The sequence below is a fragment of the Ruditapes philippinarum genome, unplaced genomic scaffold, assembly GCF_026571515.1.
Source record: "Ruditapes philippinarum isolate M1 unplaced genomic scaffold, ASM2657151v2 ctg785_1_1_1_1, whole genome shotgun sequence".
In the NCBI taxonomy this organism is placed as follows: Eukaryota; Metazoa; Mollusca; class Bivalvia; order Venerida; family Veneridae; genus Ruditapes; species Ruditapes philippinarum.
The window spans coordinates 110610-137594 of NW_026861718.1; the positions used below are offsets into that span (position 1 = coordinate 110610).

The following is a 26985-nucleotide window of genomic DNA, read 5'->3' on the forward strand; positions in this document are numbered from 1 at the left end:
CAGGAAAACTTATTTTATCTTGATATAATTATGTTCAGAATGAAAACAAACATAAGAAATTTAATTGAAGGATGAACATTAGGACTGATGTGTTTGATAATACTTTGAAATAAACAGTCTTTTATACCCTCCATCATTATAAACAGCCTTAAATGTTGATGAAAATCACAATATGTATTTCAGAAATGCATCTTTTTACATACAAACTCTGTCATCTTGCACATGGATAAAATATAATTATGACAATGCAATGATTATTTATCTTCAACACCAGTTACTGCCAAATATCTCAAGTAAAGTTGCTTGGAAATGTATTGTACTTGAAACTTGTAATTAAGCCCATTTCTGAAGAAACAATTTCACTAAATTATAATAAGCAATGTTGAAGATAAGAAACTGAGCTAACAATGGGCTAACAGCAATAACATTTTTCTGATGGTGTGTAAAGAATATAAATAACTGTGTGACAAGAGTAGGATAGAAAGTTTTGTATCTCAAGTTATTAAACAATTTTGAAACCTACCCAGATGAAGAAGAGCCAACATATTGAAGACTTGACAACTGTTCTTCTGTTATCACTAATCTTTCCTTATTATTCATAATAAACTTTGCAGCAAGGTATTGATTCACGGCAACATCTACATCCGGTTCTATAGACGAAGTAGATGTATCTATATCACCATTGTATCCTGCACTTCGAGACATGTAATTCTGATTTCTTATGTAAATATTATCCTTATTGTCATTAAATATTGACCTCATGTCATCATTATCACCATGAAATGAACTAAAATTTGTTTTGTCTGTTTCTGTACCTTCAGGATTAGTTCCTTTATTGGCATTGATATCATTTACTTCATTCACTAAGGTCATTGTTACATCTAGATCAACTATGGCATAAGCATCTGTTCTACTTTTCATACTTTCATTAGTGTTACTTTTCTTATGTTCTTTAGATTTTGTTTTAGACTTACTTGCTTTAGACTCATCTTCTGTTGGTATGTCACCATTAAGTCCTGCATATAATGTTTCACTTTTTTTGACAACAAGCTCAGTTTCTCTAAGAATAGCCTCTTTATTCAGCTTTGCAATTATTGCATACTCTTTCTCTGGCTTAACAGTTTGTTGCTGTGAAGTTTTGCCAGCAGAACCAGTTTTCTTTTCTAATGGTTCTTCAAATTTTACAACTCCATTTGTCTCTTTAGATTTGCCATCTTTCTTCTTGTTCAAATTTTCTTCTTTGGCAACATTGTCAATCTTAGTAACTTCAGTTTTTGTAGCACTATCACATTCTGACTGGTCTTTAACAGCATTTACTCCATCAGTAATATCACAAGCTGGTACAGCAGATGCAACATTTAAATGAGCATATTCTGCTCCTTCTGATTCTGATGCGATATCAGTACTTTCATTTTCAGAAGTAGCAACTCCTTCAGTAGAATCACTAACTTCATCAATATGTTCCACTTCTGATTCTGGAATCACAGCAAAACTACTTGACTCCTCAACTATCTCTTTTGACTTTTTCTTCCTTTTTGCTTCTTTTTTCTCTTTCTTTTCTTTAATTCTAAGTAATTCTTGCTGCTTTTCCAAAATCTTTTGTTTCTGAGCTTGGAGCTCTTGGTAACGTTTTGAATCAAAGTTCCGTAAAAACATACCATTAGTTCGCATTTTATTTTGAGCAGAATTCATGATGCCTTCAGTCGATGTATATCCCTAGTTCATGTAAAAGTTGACATACAGTGAGTACATGATAAATCTTCAATATCACAATACAGCAAGCTTTAATGTTTTATCAAATTTTCCAATAACCTAATACTCAATCCAGGGAGTCCTAACTGAGTTTATAATGATGATATCTAACACCAGCTGGTTTTTTTTCCAATTTTATCCATCACAATGTTTAAGTAGACTATGCAAGTGAGTTTTATGCTTTTGCCTAAGGCTCCTTTGTCAAACAATGATGAATATTTCAAGCATTAATGTTTTCTTTTGTTAAAATCTGTGTGAATATTTTTCCAGGCTACAAGTTTCTTGTGACTGGTTAAGGTAATCCATCGTTTATATATATATATATATATATATGACCATGGACTAAGAATAACCTCTGTAAATATCCTCACTAAATCATTGTTAATATTCCTGGAATAATCATTGCTATTTCTGACAAAAAGTTTGACCTTAGCAGCACTCTAGTAAAGACCATTGACCAACACAAGTGGGTGAAAGAAGAGCTTTTCAAAATAAACCTAATCCAAAGGAATCAACTTTAAATTGGAAACAACCAGGGATATTGCTGATTTTTCACAATGAGCTATCTTTGTATCTAGAGCATAATAACTCTGAAGTGTTCCACCATATCTAATTTCACAAGTTTTCACACAAACACTAGTGATTATCCTATCAATTTCAGAGAAAAAAAGATTTCAAGTTTTCGTGCTTCTAAACAGAGTAAACAGATTAAAGAGTTTCAGTCAGGATTATTTGCCCCTTATCAAATTATTCCTATCAATCACTGCTTTTAAAGAACACAGAAAGATTTCATCCCACTTCAATTAGTTAATAGAATTTTTAGGGAAAAGAATTCAGCAATGCTTCTTCAGTGGCTCCAGCCTGTCATGTTTATCTATGTATCACTTTTTTTACCATCAGAGGTTGACTCATGTCACTACATAACAGCTTTCGGAAATGGCAAACTTTATATATCAGGCAAATATATAGAAGGTATAGGGTAGAAACCTACAATACTTTTTGCTTTATTATGGAAATGATTATGGTTGACCAGTAAGATTTGACACAAAAAAAGTTATCTTCAACAACACACCAGATTAGAAATACACAATAAAGCAGAGAGATCTATGTTTCTGAATAAAGTAAGCAAGTCCTGCAACTCCTTTTGCATGATAAAATAAATTAAAACAACATTTATTGTAATTTTCCAAAACACACTGATGGAGAAAACCAAGAAACACCATTACTATGTCGTCAAAATCAAGTTTGCACATACAATACGTTTTTAAAATTATTTATCAAAACACAAATTTCAACATGATTTACATAGCAAAATGAATAGCATTTCTTCCCATTTACCTTATCATATCAAATACCAAAGCAAAACAAAAGATTTAGTTTTCCTTAAAGTTCAACTGGAGCACTGGCCAAAAACAAAGATAAAAGCAACAATATACATAGCTTATTGCTGTCAAAAGTTGAAGGTGCTGACAGACCTGTGGTTTGTTATCTTAATTAGGTTCCAGTCTGTCAGTGGCTGAAGTTCTGTTATGACACTAAACCAGACTATATTACTTAAATAGAAAACCACTACCTTTGTAAATAATCTCATTGTACAGCAAAACCTTGATACATTTATCTTATCTGTGTATGTATCAATTCCATTTATCTATAATCCTTCCTAATAGTGTAATTTAACTAATTGAAAGTTAATTGTACAATGTAATTGTCTTTACTTGCATGCTATATCTAGAATTAGTGAACAATGATATTCCTCCTCAATAACACATTGGTTACAAAACTGACATTATTCCAAAGCTTATTTTTTTCCTCACTATTTCTGATCATTTATCATCCTTTTACTCATCTAAATCCTTAAATTTAAATAATTGCTATAGAAACCACATCCTGTTGTCTGACTCCAAATAATGAAAGTTCTAGAAAGCAAAACCCTTTCTTATATAACTCCATAATATTAAGTCTTCAGATTTCAGCAAGGATGTGACAAACTACTGTATTTTCCCAAGCAAATAGTTTATCAAATATCAAATTAAGTCCAATGTAGGCATTTTTTATATATTTATTCACCAAATTCAATAAGATGTGTTCTGACAAATCCGCAATGGAAAGACATTCTCTGAGAATAACCATGTTCAATAATTCCAATTATGGTTCCAAATGCTCAGAACATTTCCTCTTGCACAAGCAGATCACTGTAACGCAAGACGTCTGCTTTTTTCTTTTGACAAAGAAATACTGTCTTATTGTTTAATCCATGTCCATCAAAAAACTGGAATATTCCATTGGACAGGTTTAAAAGGGGAGAATTTAGGTAACTTATTGTTATCTAGGATGACTCATTACACTCTGCAGGGGAAAACAAGATTCTCAGTGAACAATATCGGAATCAATAGCTTAGGAAGCAGATACTTGCCTTTTTTTAAAACAAAACAAAACAAAAAAGAACCCAATAAAATCCCTTGAAAAACTCTTTCAACTTTATAAATATTGGATAAAGTAAATTAGACTCCTGAGTGGGTACATTTAGCTGATAAAAGACTTCTCACAATAGCTTGTTTCCTAAGTTTTAACAGAAATTATATTATCTGCTCCCAAAGGAGTACAAAACCTTCTGCTGTATGTAATAAATATATTCAAATTGTGCCAGGAAAAAATGTATCATTTATATAGAGTTATGATGGTTATTCACAATAAAAACATAAATATAGAGTCATTTATTTATTATGCTTGTTCACAATAAAAAAAACAAACTGGAACAGGCATAAAAGTAATACTCCAAGAGATGATAGCCGATTTTTGGCAATACTCGTATAAAAATATAGCTAAAATTTGTTATTTATAACCTAGTAACCTTACTTTTCATTGTTTTTGTCTTGATCAGAAAAACAGAAAACTAGGATGAACTAACTATATGATATTTCTACAAAATGTGAGTGTTTTCTTATAATATATCAAAGTTTGGCTAAAATTTCCCAAAATTTTGAAAAATTGACCTTTAAGGTCAATGTCATATTACATGTATATATGTCAAGGTCATTTGTTAAATATGTCAACAAAAAATTCTAAAGGGTAACGATAACAAAACCATGTTCAAGCCTAAAGGTTTGGAAGAAAAGGTCTGTCTTTAATGACCTAAATTATTGATTATTTATATCAAGGAAATGATTTTTTATTACAATAAAATTGTCTGTGAAAAGATTTTTATAACTGTAATATTTTTGGCTCCTCTCTCTGATAATTGAGCTATAGGGATATCTTGCCTGCAGGTAACTTCATTATTACTGATATCTTGCTATTATACAGTCAATTTATTACTCAACATGGACTTCTATTTCAGACATTTTAATCATTATTAAATGTTCCTACTCCCAGGTAGAGTGATTGCTATTGTGAAAAGGAGTTCATGCATTTCTTGTATTAAAAACTCATTTACAATGTAATTAATGATAATATCAATTTTGATAGATGAGCCTGTATGAGTTGTGATCATTTTCTGCCTCCATCACTTTTTGATTCATGTCTAAAAAATCCAAATGTGGAAATGAAAACTATTAAAATAATAATTGCTTTTAAAACATTCAAAGGAAACACTGGGAGAATAAAAAGAAGCAAAGGACTTAAATATTTCATGCCCTTATCTTGAACTAAATGTGCAATAAAAATAAATCAGTTTTGTAATTACATTAAGACTGACTCATGGAGAATTATAGGAAATCATCAATAAAATCAAGGGGGGGAAATCCTAACAGATTATCCAATGAATGTGATTTGTACTTTAATTATTTTCAGAATAATAATGAAAACTAATCAATGTTTAAGATATTTTATAATTTATCTCAATTATACAGATTCTGACTGATTTTTTCCAATCATGTGTAATTATTAATGGTATTCATCATCAATCTCTTTATGATTACATAACTGACATTAATGAAATTTCAAACCTGTATATAATGCCCATTCTTCTCACAGAAACATATGATGGCACTATAGGTCATGTCATTTTAACTCCATAACTTTTAACAGTTTTCAGTATAGTAAATGACTTTAGGTACCGGTACATAAAATCTCTTCTTATATTAAAGTAATGTGACTGTCATATAATGCATTTTAAAAAGTAATGCCTAAGTTATGGTAAAATTCATTGCAATTGTTAAATATTAACTTTGTCAAATAAATAAGAAGTTTGATTTTCAGAGATTTCAATGAACATTTAGTGTGTTGTTTTTTTTAATCTCAAAATTCTCAGACATATTCCTATAAATCCTCAATCACTTTCAATAGCCAATTAATATTCAATTTAAAGAAGCAACTTTTCAAATGCTGTAGGAAAGTAATGATGTAAGCAAATGTAAAGCATTAAACAACAATAAAGCTTACGTAAATGACAAAATAAAGGAAAAAACATATCATTTGTAACATATTGTGAGCTGATCTCAGTCCAGTGTATTGAGTATTTTCAAACAACTTGATTTATCAATAATATAACCATATACATTATAAAGAAAATATAAAATATCTAGAATAAATCATTTCATATCAGTTTAAGGTACAAAACTAATCATTCTCTGAACAATAAACTGTCTTGGCAAAACTATTTTTCTTGTCTCTATACATGTGATGTACACACCTGACCACACAGAATACCTGAGACAAACTTTTTTTTAGCTGACTCAGCTGTTTTTTTTTTACATCACTTTTACTAAAGATGTTACTTCACTCTATGACAGATTTTATCTTGATTTGAACTCACACAGTGATATTTACATTTCTTTTAGGTATTTTAACTTAATAATATTGGTATTCATCATCTGGAATTGCTTAAATTGCAGTATTTGTTTTCTTTACAGTAAATAGTAAGTCAATAATGTAACACCTTGGACCAAATTATGAGACTTTCTGGATTTTGCAAATGTACTCAACAAGAGCTTGCAACTGCTCACTTTTATAGGCACTTACTATTTTCTGCCTACTTTAATGGTGCAAGTAGAGATATTAAACAGTCGTGCATACTGGACTTGAACCCAAAACCTTAAAGTTTATAAATACCTATACATTCACCTCATCTTCATTATGGGATTCTGGAGCAGGTTACTCAGGAAATGAGCAAAGAAAAAAATAATCTTAACTAATCTAAGTAATCTACAATACCTTTAGACAAACCAGTCCCAAATTTACAACTGTAGCCCATGTTATAGTTTCTCTTTACACGATTTATGTTGTAAGATATAAGTCTTAAGATCCAACTCATGTCAGAACCAATCTTATTAAATATAACACTTTTTTTACTGCTTAAATGCTAAAAATAGTAACTCACAACACAGAAGTTCAAAACACATTAACCAACACAAAATATTGTTTAATTCAATAAAATATAAATCAAGTCCAGCAAAAATCACCAAGACAAAGAATATATTCCAGTAGCATTAGTCTAAAGTAATCAAATCAACACCTACCTAAGCCAAAGACATATTCTTTCATTAATGGATCACAAACTTGCTGCTGACACATATCTATGAATACAGCTTTATTAGAAAAAAAATCCAGGTATGTTACAATTACTTCTGACACTAACTTTTACTCCAGAGATCAAATCAACCAACAAAAATAATATGTTGTGCCAGGCAGTAATAACTAACTAATCAAGCAACCTGTAACCTTCTTTTGCATTATGATAGAATATGTTCTGAGTAGCACCCAGAGCAAGATTTGTATGTTTATGTATACTTTCTGCAAGGTAATAGCTCATATAAAAAAGTTTCTATCATGAAAACTCTGTACCAAATGTTATCTGAAAGAACTGTAAGGAATGAACTCTGTAAACCCAAATGAACTCAAAATGTTAACAACATTTTGACACAAGTCCTTAAATGCAGTGTAAGTCGAATTTATTCCAAGGCTGGTAATTTGCTTATTAACAATCAAATTTCTCAAACTTATAATCAAAATTCATCTTATTACCAAATACATGCACAGTTATTTTGATATATCCTACCAATGAAACAAACAAATACATATCAAATACAAAATCAACTTTCAAATCTGATCAAGGTGCTGACCAACCAAATGAAATGGCCTTATATTTACAAAAAACTCCTATAAACAAAACCTGACATTATGCTGTCACATTCAGGTAATTTTGTTACAAAACTTTAATACATAAGAGTTCACAACAAAACATTAAATGAACATTAACAACATATATATATGCAACATCCCTGCTTACTGACATTAACAGGGGCAATTTGTTTGGAAAAAAAAATGCTATTATCATTTTTTGAACCCTTATCCAAAAACAAATACATATATTCACAAAGAGTTATATTGCAAAAGGGTTGGGCTACCAGTTATAACATTAAAGCTCAGGCCTTATAACTACTCTTATTCAGATAGTGCAATCTGCATTGTTTTATTCTTTACACAAATTTTCAATAAACTTTTGATAAAATTCATAAACAACCTGAAAATTACTCTTAATCTACAGATGAGAGAGTAATATTACAGCCTACTTTACAGTTTTCTCTCTTTTTTATCCCCCCTCCATGAAAATGCAACAGCCTAGAAATCTACTGATATTTCTGAACATCAAATCTTGCTAATCATCTTGTAGGTTTTATGAAAAAGTTAATGCAAAATCAACCTATGTTCTTCTGAAAGAGAATCAATTTTAGATTCTATTTGAATAAAACTTTTCTCTTTTTCTAGAAGATAACTTTTCAATTTGTAAGCCACTATCTAGAATGTTCAATAAAAATAATATAAAGATTTGAAATTGGCTTTGTTCAAAGGAAAACCATTATTGAAGTGATAAATTGAAATAGATCAACATTTATATCTATTTAATGTAACTAATGAAGACACTTGGGATATTGAAACTAAGCAATAAAAACAGTAAACACAAGTAATTACATAAAAAAAAGTTTTATCATACAGTAATGTTTTGTTTGCTTGTCAGTTTCTTTTTTGTTTTTATTAGATTTCAACACATAATTAGTCATATCTCAGTGCAGCTAATTAGCTTTCCTGGATAACTAACCAGTAATTACCAAATTCTTCCCAATTAATAAAATGGACAATCAGCGTTGAGAGACAAATGACAATTAGACTAAATATTCGAGCTAAATTGTCACATCTAAACGTAACTGCAACTTTTTAAATATATATTAAGCTGCAAACAAAAAATAATAATGCAAAATATTATTATAAATACTCACTTCTAAGATATTGATCAAAACGGCATTTTGACAAATTTTATTTAGACGCAAATTATATTAAGAGTAAAAAAAACAAAAATAAGACTAACCTGTCTTCATCTACATTGTTACTCTTCTGCATACATTCTTTAACAGCCTGCATTCCCTCTCTAAATCTTTGCTGCAGACGACGTGCATACAGTGAAGCTCCACCCTCGCTCATGTAGCCTGACGACATGTCGTCCATTTTGTTTCCCTTCAAGATGTCCCCGTCTGACATGTATCCAGATATATAGTCGTAAGTATCATAATCAGAACTGTAATCATCGTATGACACGTTTCCAGAACCACTTGATGTCGCCCTTTTTATTGAACCTGAATAAAACTTGTTTGCTTCCATCAGCGACCGATTAACTCCCATTCTGTTAGGTGATATGCCAGTCATGGCGTAACACTGGTTTTGTGAGACTGACATTGGCAGCGGTTTTCCTGGAGAGGCATACCTTCCCATGAAACCTTGAGCATAATGCATGTTTCTGTTGATTGGTTCCATCGGCTTAATGTCCAACGTTTCGCCTGAATCTGCAATAAATGTTGTTTTCTTATCAACGTTTTCTTTGTTATTTTTTTCCAAATCCTTTTCAATCTTTTCACCTTTAATGACATCTGTTGTAATTTCTTTATCAAAAGTTGTTTCTTTCTTTTCCCCATGATGTGGCTGAACAATAGCAACATTGTTTGCCGGGCGTGTTGTTTGGGAACCAAGTTTGATACCTAACCTAGGTGAGTTTGTAGCACTTGTATTTATTATAACACTATCGCTTGAAGAACTGCTTGTGCTGGGTGCCTCTGGTGAATCCTGCACTTTTGTTGACAATAAGTCCTTTTTACCAGGTGACTGAGGTTGGTTGTTGCTTTGAGCAACCTGACTGGTTGCCCTGTTTAAAGAATTTGTCTGAGCTTGTGAACTTTGAGGATTATTGTTCACAGTTGTCCTTGTTGAAGGAGGAGGTTCGGTTTTTGGCAACGGGGGAGGTTGTGCCGATCGATTATGCATGATGGACACTGATGTTTGAGTATTGCTTTCAGCTGATTTAGGATGTGGTGAACTACATGTTGGTTTTACTACATTCACTGACTGGGATGTGATTAAATATGGATGACTGAAATCTCTGTTTCCTGATTGGTTGCTGACAACAGCCTGATTGGTCGGTTTAGCAAAATGCCCTTCACCTACTCTTTCTATCTTGCCATCTGTGTACTCTATTTCTGTATACCTGGTTTTCTGTGAGGTAGATCCATCTTGAGGAGATTTTACAGGTGATGATGATGACCCTTTATTTGTTTGCTGGTTTGCATTGGAACGGCTACCATTTGATGATGTACTGCCATTACGATGTGGGGGAACAGGTGGTGCTGTGGAAGACTGAGAATTATAGGAACTATGGCCCTGAGATGAATTACTGGAATTTAACTTGGCAGACGCTTGTTGTTGTTGTTGGTAGTGTTGCTGAAGTTGCTGCAGCTGTTGTTGTTGCTGCAGCTGTTGTTGCTGCAGCTGTTGTTGCTGTTGTTGTTGCTGCTGATAATGTTGTTGCTGAGATGATGCATGTGATCTTGATTTCTTTGGTAGACTTGCTGTCTGCTGATTCTGACCTTGGCCTTGAGGAATCATACTTTGAGGAGATGAATATCCAGCACCTCTCATCTTCTCTTCTTTACTTGCTCTAGATAGCTTTCCTGAAGATTGAGATGGTTTTGGAATGGAAGAATTAGGAACAGGTATCCCTGGAGTAGAATTTGAGCTTCCAGTTGTGAGTGAGCTTCCAGGAGTTGGAATTTGTGATCCTGATGAAGAACTAGTGAGGGAAAGGGTAGACAAAGATTTCTGGGCTTTGCTTCCAGATTTCGGTATCAGACTTCCACCTTTTGAAGTTTTAGTGAGTGTCTGTGAGCCCGATTGTAGATGAGACCGTGATTGACCATCATTACTTCGGCCAGACTTCCCTCCAGATTTCTTGCTATGGGAGATGGGTAATGAAGAAACAGGGGTAGCAGGAAGGGAGCTACTGTAGGGGGAGGGGGAAGTCTGCCTGGACTGTTGATGACCTATGGTTAATCCTCCGAGATTTTCACGCTTTCCAGGAATAGCCCCACCCCCTACTGGGCGGGGCTTTGATAATTTAGGACTGTCTGGATCATTTGTACTAGTTGCACTACTACTAGGTCCTGCGTCTGCTGAACTTGAACTTCTTGCACTAATTGATGAAGATGTATCACTACGAGAACTAGTACTTAATGTGCTTGTACTTGTGCTACTATTCCCTGCACTATTTCCTTTGGAACCACTTTTTCCTACACTTCCTTTACTTTTTGCTTTCTCCTTGCTATTGAATAATTTAAATTTGTCTAACATAGAGTTCTGTTTACTACCAGGAATATTTGACCTTTGACCTTGACCTGCAGGGTGCGGAGAATTACTATTACTATTTCTATTCTGTTGTTTATCTGGCGTGGCCGACTGACTTCTCTGTGGCAGACCGCGACCTGCTGGTGTAGGAATACCAGTTGCCGCTGGTGATGTGGCTCGTAGGGCAGCAGTCCCAGGATCTGATATACTATTCACATCTGCAACTAAAAAATAAAACAGCAGATAATTATACAAAATGATCGACAGTATCTAATTCAGTATCAATTTTGTTATTTTGTTATTCTATTTGAAATTTGATACGCAATATAGTTAATAATCGCAAAATGAAAACTTTGTTAACAGTGTTTTCACCATTTTTCAGTCCACCCACTAAGCTATGACATTCTATTATCTGGTTTCATTTATTTTATGCATGACTAGAATGATAAATATAATTTATATCACACTGATACACTGATATTTTCCACTGGAATATTTGAAGCACAGTATCATAATCAGATTATCAATTCAACATATTTGGGCCTTTAAAGATAAAATACCAATGGAAATTCAATTCCCATGTGAGGATTCTAGGAACTCACAAGTGAAACAATAGAGAGAATGCATTATATTATAAAACATAGTGATATCTCTGCCGGAATCAAGGAATTTCATTCAATTAAATCATTCAGTGAATGATGTCACAGGTGGTACAAAGGGGGAAAGAGTTATAACACATAAGGGACTGATCTCCCATTCTAACAAATACTTTATATTAAATGTTTCAAGGTTTAGAAAAAAATTGATAACATTTTTAAATAGTACAAAGTTGTCTGAAAGAACCATATAAGTAAGTCCCAAGTAAATGATAAAACAAAATCAATGTTAACAGATTTACAGTCAAAGGTTTTTTTGATATCATGATGGATAAAAAATTTGAGCATTTTACTCTTTGAACGTGGTGATAACGGAGTTAATCATATGGAGATTTTACTTCAATGGCCGCCTTTAGATATTGACAATATTTTAAAAGAGAAATCATAATGTTAGAAACATAACAGCATAAAAATGGATCTTTGAAGGTACTACGGAAAGTTATGTCATTCTAAATGGTAATAAAATATTAGAAATGCATAAAATAGTTGATCTTCGAAGCTATTCATCACCTTCAACATAATGTTACATCACCTTAATCATAGAATGTGCAACCACCACCTGCTGGGTTATTAAGAAACAGGGCAAAAATCAATATTGTTGCTACTTTGTTTCTATCATTTAAAGTTTTTATTGGTTAATCAATATGCATGCTATTTATAGATCCATCTTTAATTAAGTGCAGGGTGGAAGCACAATGTTTTAACTATAATGCAAGGGTAGACTAACATAATGCAATCAAGATCTGTATCAATTTATTAAAGAATGTATTGGTTTTTGCTATTATATGCATTAAAAGCTGTTACTCCATTAAATTAAACCACACCTTTCTTGTGTTAAGGGTTTTGAAAATTAAGGAAAAACATTTTAAACTGACCAATGTCTGGTGCATTAACTATATGCCTCTAATTTGGCATATCAAAAATCATATTAATGACATAAAAATATGATATTGTCTAATTTGTCATGTGCACAGGTAACTATCATGACTCAGTGTCATTTACATGCTTGATCTTAGTCACAGAGATGCTTTTATCTCGTCAACACTCATGTATCAATTATGGATGAGCCATATCACATAAAACCTGATCATTTTTATACCTTTGATAAAACATTATACAGTATATTTACAATGAATACATAGGATACCGTGTCACAAGGGAGCTATTAACACAGAAAGGGGGTACTTTTACTTTCTGATGAAGATATTATCCATCAGGTGTAAATTATTGATCCTTAGTTTTATATAGATCAGTAGAAAATAGAATATGAATCGCTATAAAATAGAACCATCTGACCAGACAAGATTTGTCAGGAAAGGTGACATATTAAGGCAGGTTCACTGAAGATTATGCTTGACAACAGAATCTGTGTTACATTCTAAATGGTGAACATTTGTGCTTTTCAATTTTCAATCGATGACTGACACAGACTGGACGCAAAATGCAGATGTAAATCAGTATTGTTTTAGACATCATTTAAGACACACTGACAGACAGACAAACAAACTGACAGGAGTATTACTATAATAAATATAAGCCCAGGTATAAATATCAAAACTGAACAAAAAGACAATCTAAAATAATTCATCAAGTAAAGGGAGATTAATAGTACAACTTTTGTGAATATGCTACATATGATTACTTCCCTTACATTACTTGACTGTGAACTTTCTTTTTGTATTTTACCACCGTTGCACTCAGTTATTAGAGAAAAGTTGAGTAACGAGTTGATTGGCAGTCAATGCAGTATATTTCAAATGATTTTTGTCAGGAAACCTTAATGGAATTTTATATATAAACATCCTTTTCAGCACTAGAATATTAGAGTAACCTGATCCATTCTGTTGTGAGCTTCCATTGGTTGGCTGACTCTGTTGTTTGACCTTTGATCCTTGACCTTGTGATTTGCTTCGACCTTGACCTGTGTCCTTGCTCGAAGGGTGAGCTATAGTCGGGCACTTACTGCCTTGCTGTCTGTTATAAGATGGTAATCTGAAATATAGATAAAAAAAAAGATATTTAAAAATTGAACCGGTCACTTTTTTTCAATTACTTGGAATAACCTTGACCTTTGACATTTGAGTGATAGTAATTGTCATGGATTCTATACTGCAATACTTTTTAATGAATCTGAAAGCAAATAAATAAGTATACAAGTAAGTCAACATGATGACCTTCAAATTTATGATGACCTATTGCTCAAGGTCAAAGAACTTGTGAATGCTGCAAATTATTAAGTTATTTTCATTTAATTGACATTAAAGACTATTTTTCAGCACTGTTTGATGGCTTAAACATTCTTGTAGAAAAAACTTTCAATTATACAGGTAGATGGCACCTTTCAGCATCTTTATTTCTGTGATATGTTAGCCTGCATTAAAATGTATATGAAACTAGTAAGTATGGCAGAAATGATGGAAGGCAAGATTGAAGAACACATCAGCAGCTAAAAAAGTCTGTGAAGCATAATCAATCAGTCATATCATTTTAATGTGTTAACAAATACAATGTTTTATAAGATCTCTTAAATGTACTTGTCCATCATTCAGTTTGGACAAAAGATGACTTGCCCTGATTTTTCCACATGAGGAACAAATATTGCTAGCTTATGGAGGGAGGGTGGTTCTACTTAAGTTGCCAATTCATTATGAAGGGGCAACCAAGGTCTTTACTGGAAAGTTGCTTAATACCCTTTACAGTGCCAAATTGTGACTTAAAACCAAACAAAAAAAAAACCAAATTCTTGTAACATTTTCCATGGCATCTTTTTAAGATATTCAGCTTAATTTTATTATTCCATGTAGTTTCCCTAGAACATGTCAGCTAACATTTCTAACAATAAAAGACACAATGGCGAAAAATTCAATTTTCATTACGGTTTATTTTCTCTCATTACAGAAAGCAACCTCTAAATGTGCTGAATTTGCATTTCTAACAAAAAAGCTTTTACACTAAAATGTTGAATTGAAGAATAATTATCGGCACATCTTAATTCAATCCATTTCAAAGCTTTTTACCATCAAAGCAGTCTAAGTATAAATAATACATGCACTATTTCAATATAGAAACACTAGATCAAGTTAGAACAAAGTCAATCAACAACAGATTTTACTGGAATATAATTTAAATTATTAAAACAAATCCAGGGTAAAACAACTTTTTAAATATAAAAGAAAATGAAAAACGATATCTTTGAACTGTTATTAAAGCCAAGCAACAGCATATTTAAACACAATTTGTAAATGTCTGTATAAAATTTTAGTTTTATCAAGGGAAGTTACTCAAGTTAACATTAAATTACTGTCGTCACAATTATTTCCCTTAACATTCTGTTCCATCAAGAATTATCAGCATTATTTCTGCAAAATTTTAGTAATTTTTTCAATTAATTTATTTTAGTTTGATTTTGTAGGAAGCTATCAACTGTTCCTGGATCTAACCAGCACTAAGCAATGAGTTTCTTGCTCAAGAAAACAATGGCATTTGAACACATGCAACTAGTGATTCTTAGACTACTAGTCTGAAATGTTAACCACTCTGCCATGCTGCCACTATAGTTTGATATTCCAGTAATGTTTAAGATGTTCTTTTTAGAAAATGTGAAATTACACAATTAAGATAATCCTCAAGATATAACACAGCATGAAAATACTATCAAAAGAAAGAGAAGAAAGACGGACAAGATAGTTTTCAAGGATGAAGTTCAAAAAGAGTAGCCAAATCTACATTAGTAATTCTAAGAAAAGATGGGGAAAACTTTATTAGTATAATGTTTACCATTCATAGTCTGTAATATATAACATTATATGACTAAGATTGTTTGTAGAGGTAATACAATATCGAGCCTGACATGACATCAAATATCATGACACGCATATTGTCTTATTTCGTATAGAAATTTCAGAATTATTCAAAATTAACGAGTGTATGTCTAGTAAATCACGAGTAAGGATTTGCTATTGTATAATTTGTGTCTCATATATGTAACAAGTTTTGATTTATCTCCACAAAAATTGTTTCTGTTTGTCATCTGGATCAAAATTATTGTAAATTCCACTTGAATGTCTTCATTTATGCCTTGGTTTTGAATGGTCTCTTAAAAGAAAAGTTCCTCTTTCTTCAACAGGTCAATATTAAGGAGAATAAAATGCAGAGTAAAATTGATGACCACAAAACAAATTTGCAATAGTATATTCCCATTAATTGTAAATATTTCCTTCTTTTGAATAATTTAAAGAATATTTCACCTCCTTAATCTTTCTCAGCAACCCTGCCCAGTAAATTAATAACTATAAATTGATTATAGTCCCCTTACAAACTGATACACTAAGTCAAACAATGGCCTAAAAAAACTGATCTTGAACTTTTGTTAAGATGTTACAGGGATGTACATTCTGGAGAGCCTGTCATTGTGAAAGAAAAATAGTCTCTAGACCAAATAAAAATATTTGATGAAAATATTCTCTGAACCAGAATGTAATTTAAAGCTAATAATCTCTACACCAAAATGCAATTTCTTATTCAAGTTGTCCTTATATAAGTTTCATCCATTTTTCAAATCTGCCAAAAAGAAGACAAACTTCTGTAATCAATATGGGTTCTTCTATTAACAAGTCATCAATTTTGTCTGTTTAGAGGTTTTATATGTTCACAAAATGATAAGCTTTGCAGACATATTTATTATAGAACTATTCTATTTCTAAATTACCATTAACCAGATTTTTGAATTAAATTATTTAGGCATATACATATTATATTAAGCATATTTCAACATTTCAGCAAATTTCCAAAACCAGAATAATCTGATTATGCTCATAGTGTTGAGTCAGTTTGAACCTAATTTTAGTCTTAGAAGACATTTAGCTTAGGTTATATAGTTTATCAAACACTCCAATATTTTAGAGACGTTTATGAATGTATCCCATTTACATTAAATGTAAATGGGGATACACTAAAAATAAATGGGATACATTAAATGTAAATGGGGATAATTTCTCAAGTAGAAATCCTCAAAGCAGTATTTACTTATCTCAAATTTTTGTTTTTTTTGTTTTGGGTTTAAATAAGTACGTCACACCGACACAGTATAGGTCATTTGGCGACGTTCCAGCTTTACTGGTGGAGGAAGACCTCAGGTGCCCTTCCGTGCATTACTTCAGGCACGAACGGGCACCTGAGTAAATCCACCGACGTTTCCTAAGCTAGCTGGATAGCTTCCTCACATGAAAGAATCCAAAGTCCCTGTCGGGATTCAAACCCACAGCTATGAGGGGCAAGTGGTTTGAAGTCAACGACCTTAACCACTTTGCCACGGACTTCTCTCAAATGCCTCAACTGGTAATATTCTGTTTTTTTTATAATTTATGATTTACTAGTTAAATCACTTTCGGATTCTTACATTTACTTAAGATGCTTCAGGGACAAAAAAAAAGTAAAAAGATAAAGAAAAGAAGTATATTTGTGAAAACAACGAAGACTGAGCCGCCATTTTTGGTCACATGATAAACACTGTACATGTCATCATCTAACTTATAGTGATGGCAGTGATTAAAGTAGTAAAGAATGATGTAACCAGTGTGACCAGTCATAGTTAAATTTGTTAGCAGTACTAGATGAATATTGGATATGCTCTCTGTCTACAAAATGAAAGAAAAATATATAAAATTTACAAATAATTTACAATTTTACTCATGTGGGAATAGACTTTCAGTTCCTGGGTGTTATATATATTAAATCATCCAACAGAAACTTCAGAAATGTTGTCATTTTATTCAATCTTAAAGTTATAAGATAGATCTTAGCAAAGTTTCATATATACTGAATAAATACTATATGCAAAATCACAAGTTTTATCATTCAATATTTCTTGTGACAAATTTAAAATCTTCTAGATTCCCAATACTCATTATAGCACTTAAATCCATTTTCTTACCTTGTTGTATTTATTCCATTAATGTAACAACAACAACACCACCACCCAGAAAGCCGCACATATCAGAATCTATTCTCCGTAAACAGTAATAAACTAAATATCCTTATTTGTACATCTACTGATGATAAAACAATCTAGTATTGGCCGAGCGTATCGAGCAGCTTCAAAACAAAACACGCTTTTAAGTAGAAAGTCTAAGGTGATTACAATAGTGTACTCTCCCAGGAATTCTAAAACAAATGGAAAAGTAGGTCTCTTTGATCAAATTTTGCAGGAAATTTGATAATGTAGCTTCTGTAAGTGAAATAAATATCAACTTGATAAAAGTATACTTAATGTTCTATTGATTTATTTCTTCTTTAAAAATAGTATCAAACATGGTTGATTTCTTAGGTAAAGAAATCATTACTTAACATGCCCATTACTTAACATGCTTATTACTTAACATGCTCATTACTTATAACCTTATAACGTTAACATGTACGGAAAATACATCAAAATTTCCATTTCAACAAACTTTATTCCAGAAAACTACCAGTACTTCTAAAAGTAGATCGGGAACATTAATGACTACCAAAAATAACAATTCAATAAAGTGCATCTATTCTGAGAGTGGAAGTATTAAGCAGAACCTTTCCTTTTATTTCTATAATCAGCTAGATAATGTCAGTATATGGAAACATAATGGCATCACTCCAGTGTGACATCACGCTGGGGCATTAAGTATTAAAATGAAATAAGGCCAACATTGTCTTATTAATAACACTTGTCAGATTTCTCTGACAAAGCCCTGATGGAATTAGTAACATTTTAGAACAATTTTAGTCACAGAATCTCAGAGCAAAAAAGCTTCTCAAATGAAGACCACCAAAGATAGAATTTAGATATAAATGTAATTACTTTATAGTTGGTTGACACAAGTCATGATGTCATGAATATAACAGGCAAATAAAACAGTTTCTAATTTCTGGTCACTCTGAACTTCAAACAACTACTGAGTGGCAGGGTGGCCGAGTGGTTTTCACATCAGACTAGTGATCTAAGGATTGCCTGCCAAAGTGGGTTTAAACACCATCATGTGCAACCCCTTGTTTCTGTATGCATGGAACTTTACACTCATTGCTTAATACTGGTTGGTTCCAGTCACTGATTCTAGAATGCTTCAATAAGCTTATAGCTTCTAACACAATTGAACCAAAATAAATTAGTATAAACTTAACTATTGTATTAACTCACTTATAAAACAGATCAACTATAAGGCTAGGTCTAACTTTGGTATTTAGTTTTGCTGGTCAGCTATAAGTCTCAGATCAAAAGCATGTTTACTATATACCATAGTGAAGTCACAAAATTAAACTTACTGTAAGAATTATGTTCTACAACATACAATGTACTTAAACTGCAGATTATTTTCAAATTTTTATTGGCACAAATGATCAATGAGCAATTGTCAGCTCAAAACTGAACTGAACTCTACGGAAGCTTTTACAAGAATGTGCCTGTTATTTTAATGACCTATTTCAACATACAATTTGTAAAGTTGTGATTAGCAACAGTCATCAAATGTTAAAACATCCTTACCATGAATATTCTAGAATATTTAGGCCACAATGCCTTTTTATAAAAGATTAACATTTTGATTGGTTGATTTTTAAATACATGCCCGAAGACAGCCAATCAGATCTTACTTTACATTATGAAAGTGTCCTACTTAAAGTTCTTTAATAACTTGGTTATATAATGAAAGACTTTCTGCCAGTTTTATCACACAAAAACACCTAGTCTTTTGTCACATCATTTCTCATCAACATCTTTTAATAAGATTATTATGAATAAGGTAACTATGGTAACATGTCATAAGTCTAGGATACTTTTAGATATTAATTTTCAGGAGATTCTTTGAGTATAAAAGACCTTTTTTTTTTAATTGTTAGTGTATTGTTATAAAAGATGTAAATAACAGAAAGCTGAAAACACAGATGTGTCTCTTAAATTCATATCATTGTTAGAATATGTTGCATAAAAATAACCCAAAAAATTTATGTCCTTTATATAGAGCAAATTATAATGACAAAATTACATTTCTAAGTTCCTTTGCTAATATAAGAGGTAACTCACTTAAACAGAATAATTTTTTCCATTATTATCAAATATACAATCCTTTATTAATTCCAAATTAATTTACTACATGTTCTTAACAATAAGAATTCTTAAAAAATATAATTATTTATTCTGAAATTATTGTATACAATATACAAAATAATGTAATATCTAACCAATTTAAGTTAAATGTCCCACCAAAAGAGGGAAGGCAAACACATGATCTTATTTGGCATTATTTGAAATTAAGAATCTAAAATTTAATAACAAATATTGTTCAGCAGTTCTATTATTTTATTCTATTAATTATATTTATTATATTGATTTTGAAATGCCTTTCAATTTAATCATTAGTTGAGTTTGCAGTTTAAGTTCGATTACGAAACAAGTTTTTGCATTTTATATTTATCAATTTCGAGTCCATTCTTGGAACCAACCAGTACTGGTGTCATGTGAAGAAACATGGTAGTGACTGACGTAGGGCTCGAACCCATGATCCTGGGTTGAGAGGCGCAGACACCTTAATCATTAGGCAACCACTCCCCTTAAATCATTTAGATAGATTAACCCTTTCCCCCATGAGCATATTGTGAAAAATGGCCATTTTCACTGAAAAGCCTCCTCTAACAAGTTCAAACTGCTATGAAACTATGAAAAATGCTTCAATACTAATCAAACTTGGCACAAATGTTGACTGGACCATTGCCTTTGTAACGACATGCTCAGTCTTAAATTTCCTGTTACCATGGCAACGAGGGGACATCTCAAAATTGCCAAAAATCAATTTTGCCTCGATTTTTTCCATCAAAATTTACTTCAAAGTGCTGCAACTTCTCAAGGGATTGAGATAGAGTCAAAGGCTTTTCAGCGTTGGTTACACGTTACCTTATGATCAACCTGGGGTCATTTTAAGCCTCTCACAAGTCCAAAATTTTCTTGGCGATGAGGGGGACTCCGCCCCCCTTCAAACCCCCCAAACACAAGGGGGCACATCCCCCTTCTGGCAACCCCCTGATGTTTTATTTGGATGGGGGACGGCGCCGAAAAAATGGTCACTTTTTTTTACAACATTTCTCAAACGAAAAACAGTGTTTGGGGTCTAAATAGGACATTTTTTCACTGTTTGAGGCCTCAAAAAGGGGGGGGGGTCAAAAAGCCGTCAAAACACGCTTATATAAGGGAAAAGGTTAAAGGCAAGAACATTTTTGTGCTTTTTTTTTGTCAATTAATTAAGGAAATACGAGGATTATTATGTTTTAAGATATTGTTTCTTTAAAACATAAGGGATATATTTGTAATTGGATTAAATGATTTTCATGCATATGAAACCAAGATCTTCTGAATCAACATATAAGTAACCTTTACTTCAATCACAGAAGAGAATATTGCATGATGCCAGTAGTAGCCTTTGAATATGATTGATAATATTTTCACACCAAATATTGGTGAACATCAATTTTAGCTATCATTTGTAAATTATATACATTGTACATTGTTTAAAAAGGCATACTTATGAAATTTAAAATGCTTTTTCTATTGTTTAATTCATGGTATGCTTTTCTTTGTAAATTATCATGAAGACTGGCATAACTTCAAGAAATGGCTACAAAACTAGTATACAAAATAGAGAAATACCAAATCAACTTTTCACCTCAGATGATCGCCCTTAGCATTTTTTGTATGGCTAAGTCATACAAGTTCAGTTTGTAACAAAATAGTTAATGTAAGGTGTAATTTATGTTAGGCTATAGGATTGTCATCATTTCTGTCATAGACAACAGACAAAGTATTGCCAAACTGTCTCCCGATAGACTGGTTCCGATGTTCACAGTTTCTGCAAATTCTAAATTATTAACTAATAACACATGAACGTGTCAACATACGTCTTTCTTTATTAGGAGAAAAAAGCATGTAGTTCCCCACCAGAGAATTCTGTATATCCTGTGACACAGTCAAATTATGTAACATCGTTCTCCCAGGTCTTTAATAATGTTAAAATTGCTTTGTCAGCAAAAAAGTATTCAAAAACTGCCATGTTTTCATTTTCGAGACAAATCATCTAATCATAACATTGAACTTTAACATGGATAGAAAATAGTAAGATGCATTTATTTAATTTAAAAGGAAACGCTCAAGGGAGTGTTATACATGTTCTCATTACATTATCTTTTCACATAAACACATTCAATTCAAGGTTTGATAGGTTTGTCTTTGTTTCTTTTTTCTAATTAGTGCAAATAAGCTAATTAACAGCATTAATTAAATAGGAAAACCGGGCCTTGTCATCAATAGAGAATCAAGGGCACCAACTTGTGAAGTCTTACTTAAGTCTTCACTGTTCATTGATTTTAGAGATTTGCATATTGACAATTCATTACAAATGTATTATTACTTAAAATATTCTTAACACTTTAAAACACTTACGTCAGTGAAACCATTGATCAGTCTAGTGGAAACAAAAAACATTTTCATCATTTACATGTTGTGATAATTTTCATTCAAGTTATCGAGAACACAATTCGCTATCATTTACATAATATATGTACTGATCTGAATAGTGTATCTAGTGCACACATTTTCTCAAGGCCCCCTGAGGGACATTTTCACTAATTAATAACACTTCAATTAAATAAAACCTTGTGTGTAATTCTTGTCTTATATGGTAACACAGTGGTAATGCTGTGGTTTTATTGCACATTTTACAAATTACAACTATTACTCAAAATGCCTTCCATTGCATAATTGGTAGTAACATTTTCACACGGAAAATGGATGAACGTCAGGGACAATTTTACCTACCATATGTCAAATATTTACATTGTTGTTTTAAAAGGCTGACTACTTTTATGACAGTTAAGTGGTTTCTTGAAATATTGCTTTATTATACAGGTAAGGTCAAAATTAAAATTCAGTAAACTTTAAAATAAAAAGAAGTAAAATTAAACGTTTTAATATACAAATGTGTTGTTATGTTCAACTTTCTGTATTTTCAATACCATTATGTTTAAAGGAAGTCTCAGTAATATTTATGTTTTATAATGATCATAATTATGTGATGTTTGGCTTCCACCATAATTTCAGTGAACATTTAGATTAAAATTACTGGATTAAGGCAAGGTGGTTATGTATAACCACTTAAATTCAAGCAATATGAAATCAGATCTAAAATTTCAAATTCTTAAGGTTTTTTGTTGTTGTTTTTTTGCAGACCTGTTAAAATGCTTTTTTAATGCTAGTATCACACAGAAGTTTGCATTTTTAATTAACACTCAAACAGCATCATATTCATTTATAAACAATTATATAAATTTAATGTTAATTTAAGGCAAAAACAAGAAAATATCCAGTATTTTTACGAAAATAGAACTTTAAGCTAGTAAAATTGATAGAAAAGCTACATATACAAGAAAATTGCCAAAAAATCTAGCTGCCATCCACTAGGTTATAAATAGTTAAGGCTTTAAAAAATGTTGAGAATAAGATTTTTAATTATCAAATTAATTTTGAACACTGCTTTTAGAGCCATATTTATTTCAAATTGTTACATAAAAGGAAAAGAGTGAATTTGCTAAATAATTCTCACTTACCTAAAAACATGTTTTAATATCACATCTCCAAAGCACCAGTGAAATCAAGAATTTTAAATTTTATCAAAAAGTATATATTTAGAAACCAGGAAATAGGGGATATGTTTTTTTTTTTACTTCACACATGACCAACGTTAGATAGGAGTAGATGATGGCAGATCAAAACCAATAATATACCCCAGGGTAAATGTGTGACACAGCAAATTATCATGACCAAAATTTCGTCACCACTGTTTATAACAAGAGCTGTCGGTAGGACAGCACGCTCGACTATTCTAAGTGCTTGATAGTAAAAGAGCCTTGATAATGTTAAATTTTTTAAGATCACAAAAGGTATAATTTTTTTTTAATAAATTCATGTTATAGGCCTTAGAGAGAGTCTAATTATACAATATTGGCTTGACTATTCGGAAGGTAATGTCACAAGGTTGTTTTATTGAGTATAATAATACTAATTACCAATGAATACATAAATTTGACAGAAAAGGTACATAGGCTTCTAATTAAGATGTTTTATCAAGTAAATCACTGCTTTATTATTATGAATGCATAAAATTGTCCCAAAAAAGGGCACAAACCCTTCAGTAGTAATTGAGATAACAGCTTACATTTAGCAAAACTTTACCATGAATTTCTAAGTTGAAAAAGGGGAGAAAAATCAGCCTAAATGCAAGATAGAATTATGGATCTTTGTCAGTGACCTACAATTATGACCCTTAATGCAAATGTGAAGTTTTAAATAAATATCTTTAATAGTTATTGAGATATGTAAAACTTGCATGTAAACATTAACCAAGAGACTAAGTAGAAAAGGGGATATGAATCAGCCTTAATGCAAGATAGAGTTATGGAACTTGGTCAGTGATATACAATTATGACCCTCCAATTATGACCCTAAGTGCATGTGTAAAGTTTCAAGTAAATATCTTTGAAGACCTTTAACCAAAATTTCTAAGTTTCAAAGGGGCAAATAATTCTTCAAATTTTGCAGGCAGAGTTATGCAATTTTGCAAACTGATGTACATTGTTACTATAAAAAAGTATTTTAAATTTCATTTGAATATCTCAAGCAATAATGGAGATATTTGACTTTACAAAAAAACTTTAACCAAAATTTCCAAAGGGGCATAATTCTGTTAATATTGTAGGCAGAGTTATCCAACTTGTCAATCTGATGTACCTTGTTACTATAAATAAGTATTGTAAGTTTCAATTGAATATCTCAAGTAATTATTGAGATATTTGACTTTACAAAAAACTTTAACCAAAATTTCTAAGTTAAAAAGGGGCATAATTCTGTCAATATTGTAGACAGAGTTATCCAACTTGTCAATATGATGTACCTTGTTACTATAAATAAGTATTGTAAGTTTCAATTGAATATCTCAAGTAATTATTGAGATATTTGACTTTACAAAAAACTTTAACCAAAATTTCTAAGTTAAAAAGGGGCATAATTCTGTCAATATTGTAGACAGAGTTATCCAACTTGTCAATATGATGTACCTTGTTACTATAAATAAGTATTGTAAGTTTCAATTGAATATCTCAAGTAATGATGGAGATATTTGACTTTACAAAAAACTTTAACCAACGCAGACGCCGACGCGGACGCTGACGCCGACGCCGACGCCGGGGCGACTACAATAGCTCTCATATTCTTCGAATAGTCGAGCTAAAAACTTGTTCAAAAACTATATTTTCAATATGTTATTAATGATTATTATTATTCAATGTGTCATTTTAATGAATTCCAGATAATTTTTTTAATTTTCGTATCAAAATTGGGTTTTCTTTTTTTTTAATAATTCAGTAAGATTCATTATTATGAGTAGGCTTATATGTGCCATAAAGTACATTTAAGATTCAGTCCAATCTCTAAAATTAACCTCCAAATGTTCTTGACGTTAAATCTAACTTATCATGAAAATTACGAAAACAACTTTTGTTATTTTCAATTAAAGAAAACCTAGCATCCATGACATTACTAGGTTACAGAAAAGGAGTAAATATAATATTATTACAATAATAATTGACTGCCGGCATGAGGAAACAGACGTGTTATGTCACTTACTTTGTTTTAATTGACATATTGAATTGATAAAGAAATTCAATTCTTATAACAATTCTTGAAATAAATAAAAAAAACTTTTGAAATTTCCTTTTTGTTCCCTTTAACATTTCAAGAGTGATTAATATTTCAAAATTTTCAATGTCAATGACAATGTTATTATGTCTTTTGATGTCATTTGTAAAATGACATTAGGGTCGTTAAATACTTGTGCTTGCGTTCAATCATATCAAAGACCAATTCATATTCCATAATAATTCATTACAAGACATTTACATTTATTCTTGTAAATCAGGTATTGTCCAACAATATTGACCTGGCACTTCATTAATTTCCGTAAAGGTCAGGTGATAAACAGTGGTATCTAATGAATATATCGATATCTTTGTCAACTTCACACCTCAATGAGTTGTGGTGTATTGGTATAGATGCCTGAGTACTGATCTGAAGTTCCCTGGTTAGATACCTTACCAACACCACGTTATGAGGACATGATTTTTTTTATTTCATTTTGAAATTTACTTGCAAGAATTAATTTGAAATCGTTTTACTAAATCTGGTTTTTAGGATACCTTTTAAGTTGTGTTTTTTTTATACAATTTTATTTTTTATTCATTACAATATCTTTAATTAATAAAAAGGACAGCACGTTCATAATACGTTCATAGAATACACAACCAAAAAATCAAAACCAAAAATGGCAATTAAAATAAGAAAAGGAAAAACATAAAAGTGGCCCTACCAGGATTCGAACCTCCGAGTGTACGTCTATATTCTTGAAGTGAAAGCCCTTAACGACTTTGCTAAGAGGGATTTGTAATTTAGACCATTTAACAACTGGTTATATACATTCATATCGATTTACAAGTAGATAGTAACGTTTACGGAATTTACCGAATATGGGGTCAAATGCAAGAGTGCCAGGTCAAAGTTGTTGGACAATAACCTGTTGAATCATGTTTATGCCATGTACAGTCAGCAATTCTGTCATTCTGTACATGACAAAACAAAAGCTCACCAGTTAAAAAATATCAGTTATATCTCCATACATTTGTCTATCTCTGAAAGCCAGGCAAACACCTGACAGCTTACAGCACAACAAGGTACTGACTGTTACAGTTTACTGCTTTATATTAATTTTTTGACATTAAAAATAACAATGTACAGTTCTGATTCCAATAAGTACAAGTACAATATGCAATTTTATTTAGCCTGCTTATTTAATGACTCGTATATGGATTCAAACTGTTCTACAAAGATTTAAAATTTATTTATTTGTTTGGG

General features: G+C 31.6%; 1 protein-coding gene across 8 annotated transcripts in view; it reads right to left on the reverse strand.

Annotated features, from left to right (window-relative positions):
• LOC132716591 (neuron navigator 3-like) overlaps nucleotides 1-26985 on the reverse strand; it is a 157161-nt gene that overhangs the window by 83677 nt on the left and 46499 nt on the right. For 7 of the 8 annotated variants that reach the window (XM_060699900.1, XM_060699899.1, XM_060699897.1 and 4 more), the window contains 2 exons: nucleotides 13843-14003; nucleotides 9056-11579 (listed from right to left, as the gene is read on the reverse strand). In XM_060699900.1, coding sequence (XP_060555883.1) covers nucleotides 9056-11579; nucleotides 13843-14003 — 2685 coding nt within the window. Of the gene's footprint in view, nucleotides 1-523; nucleotides 2055-9055; nucleotides 11580-13842; nucleotides 14004-26985 lie in introns of those variants that run through there. The other variant, XM_060699903.1, reaches the window with a different exon arrangement.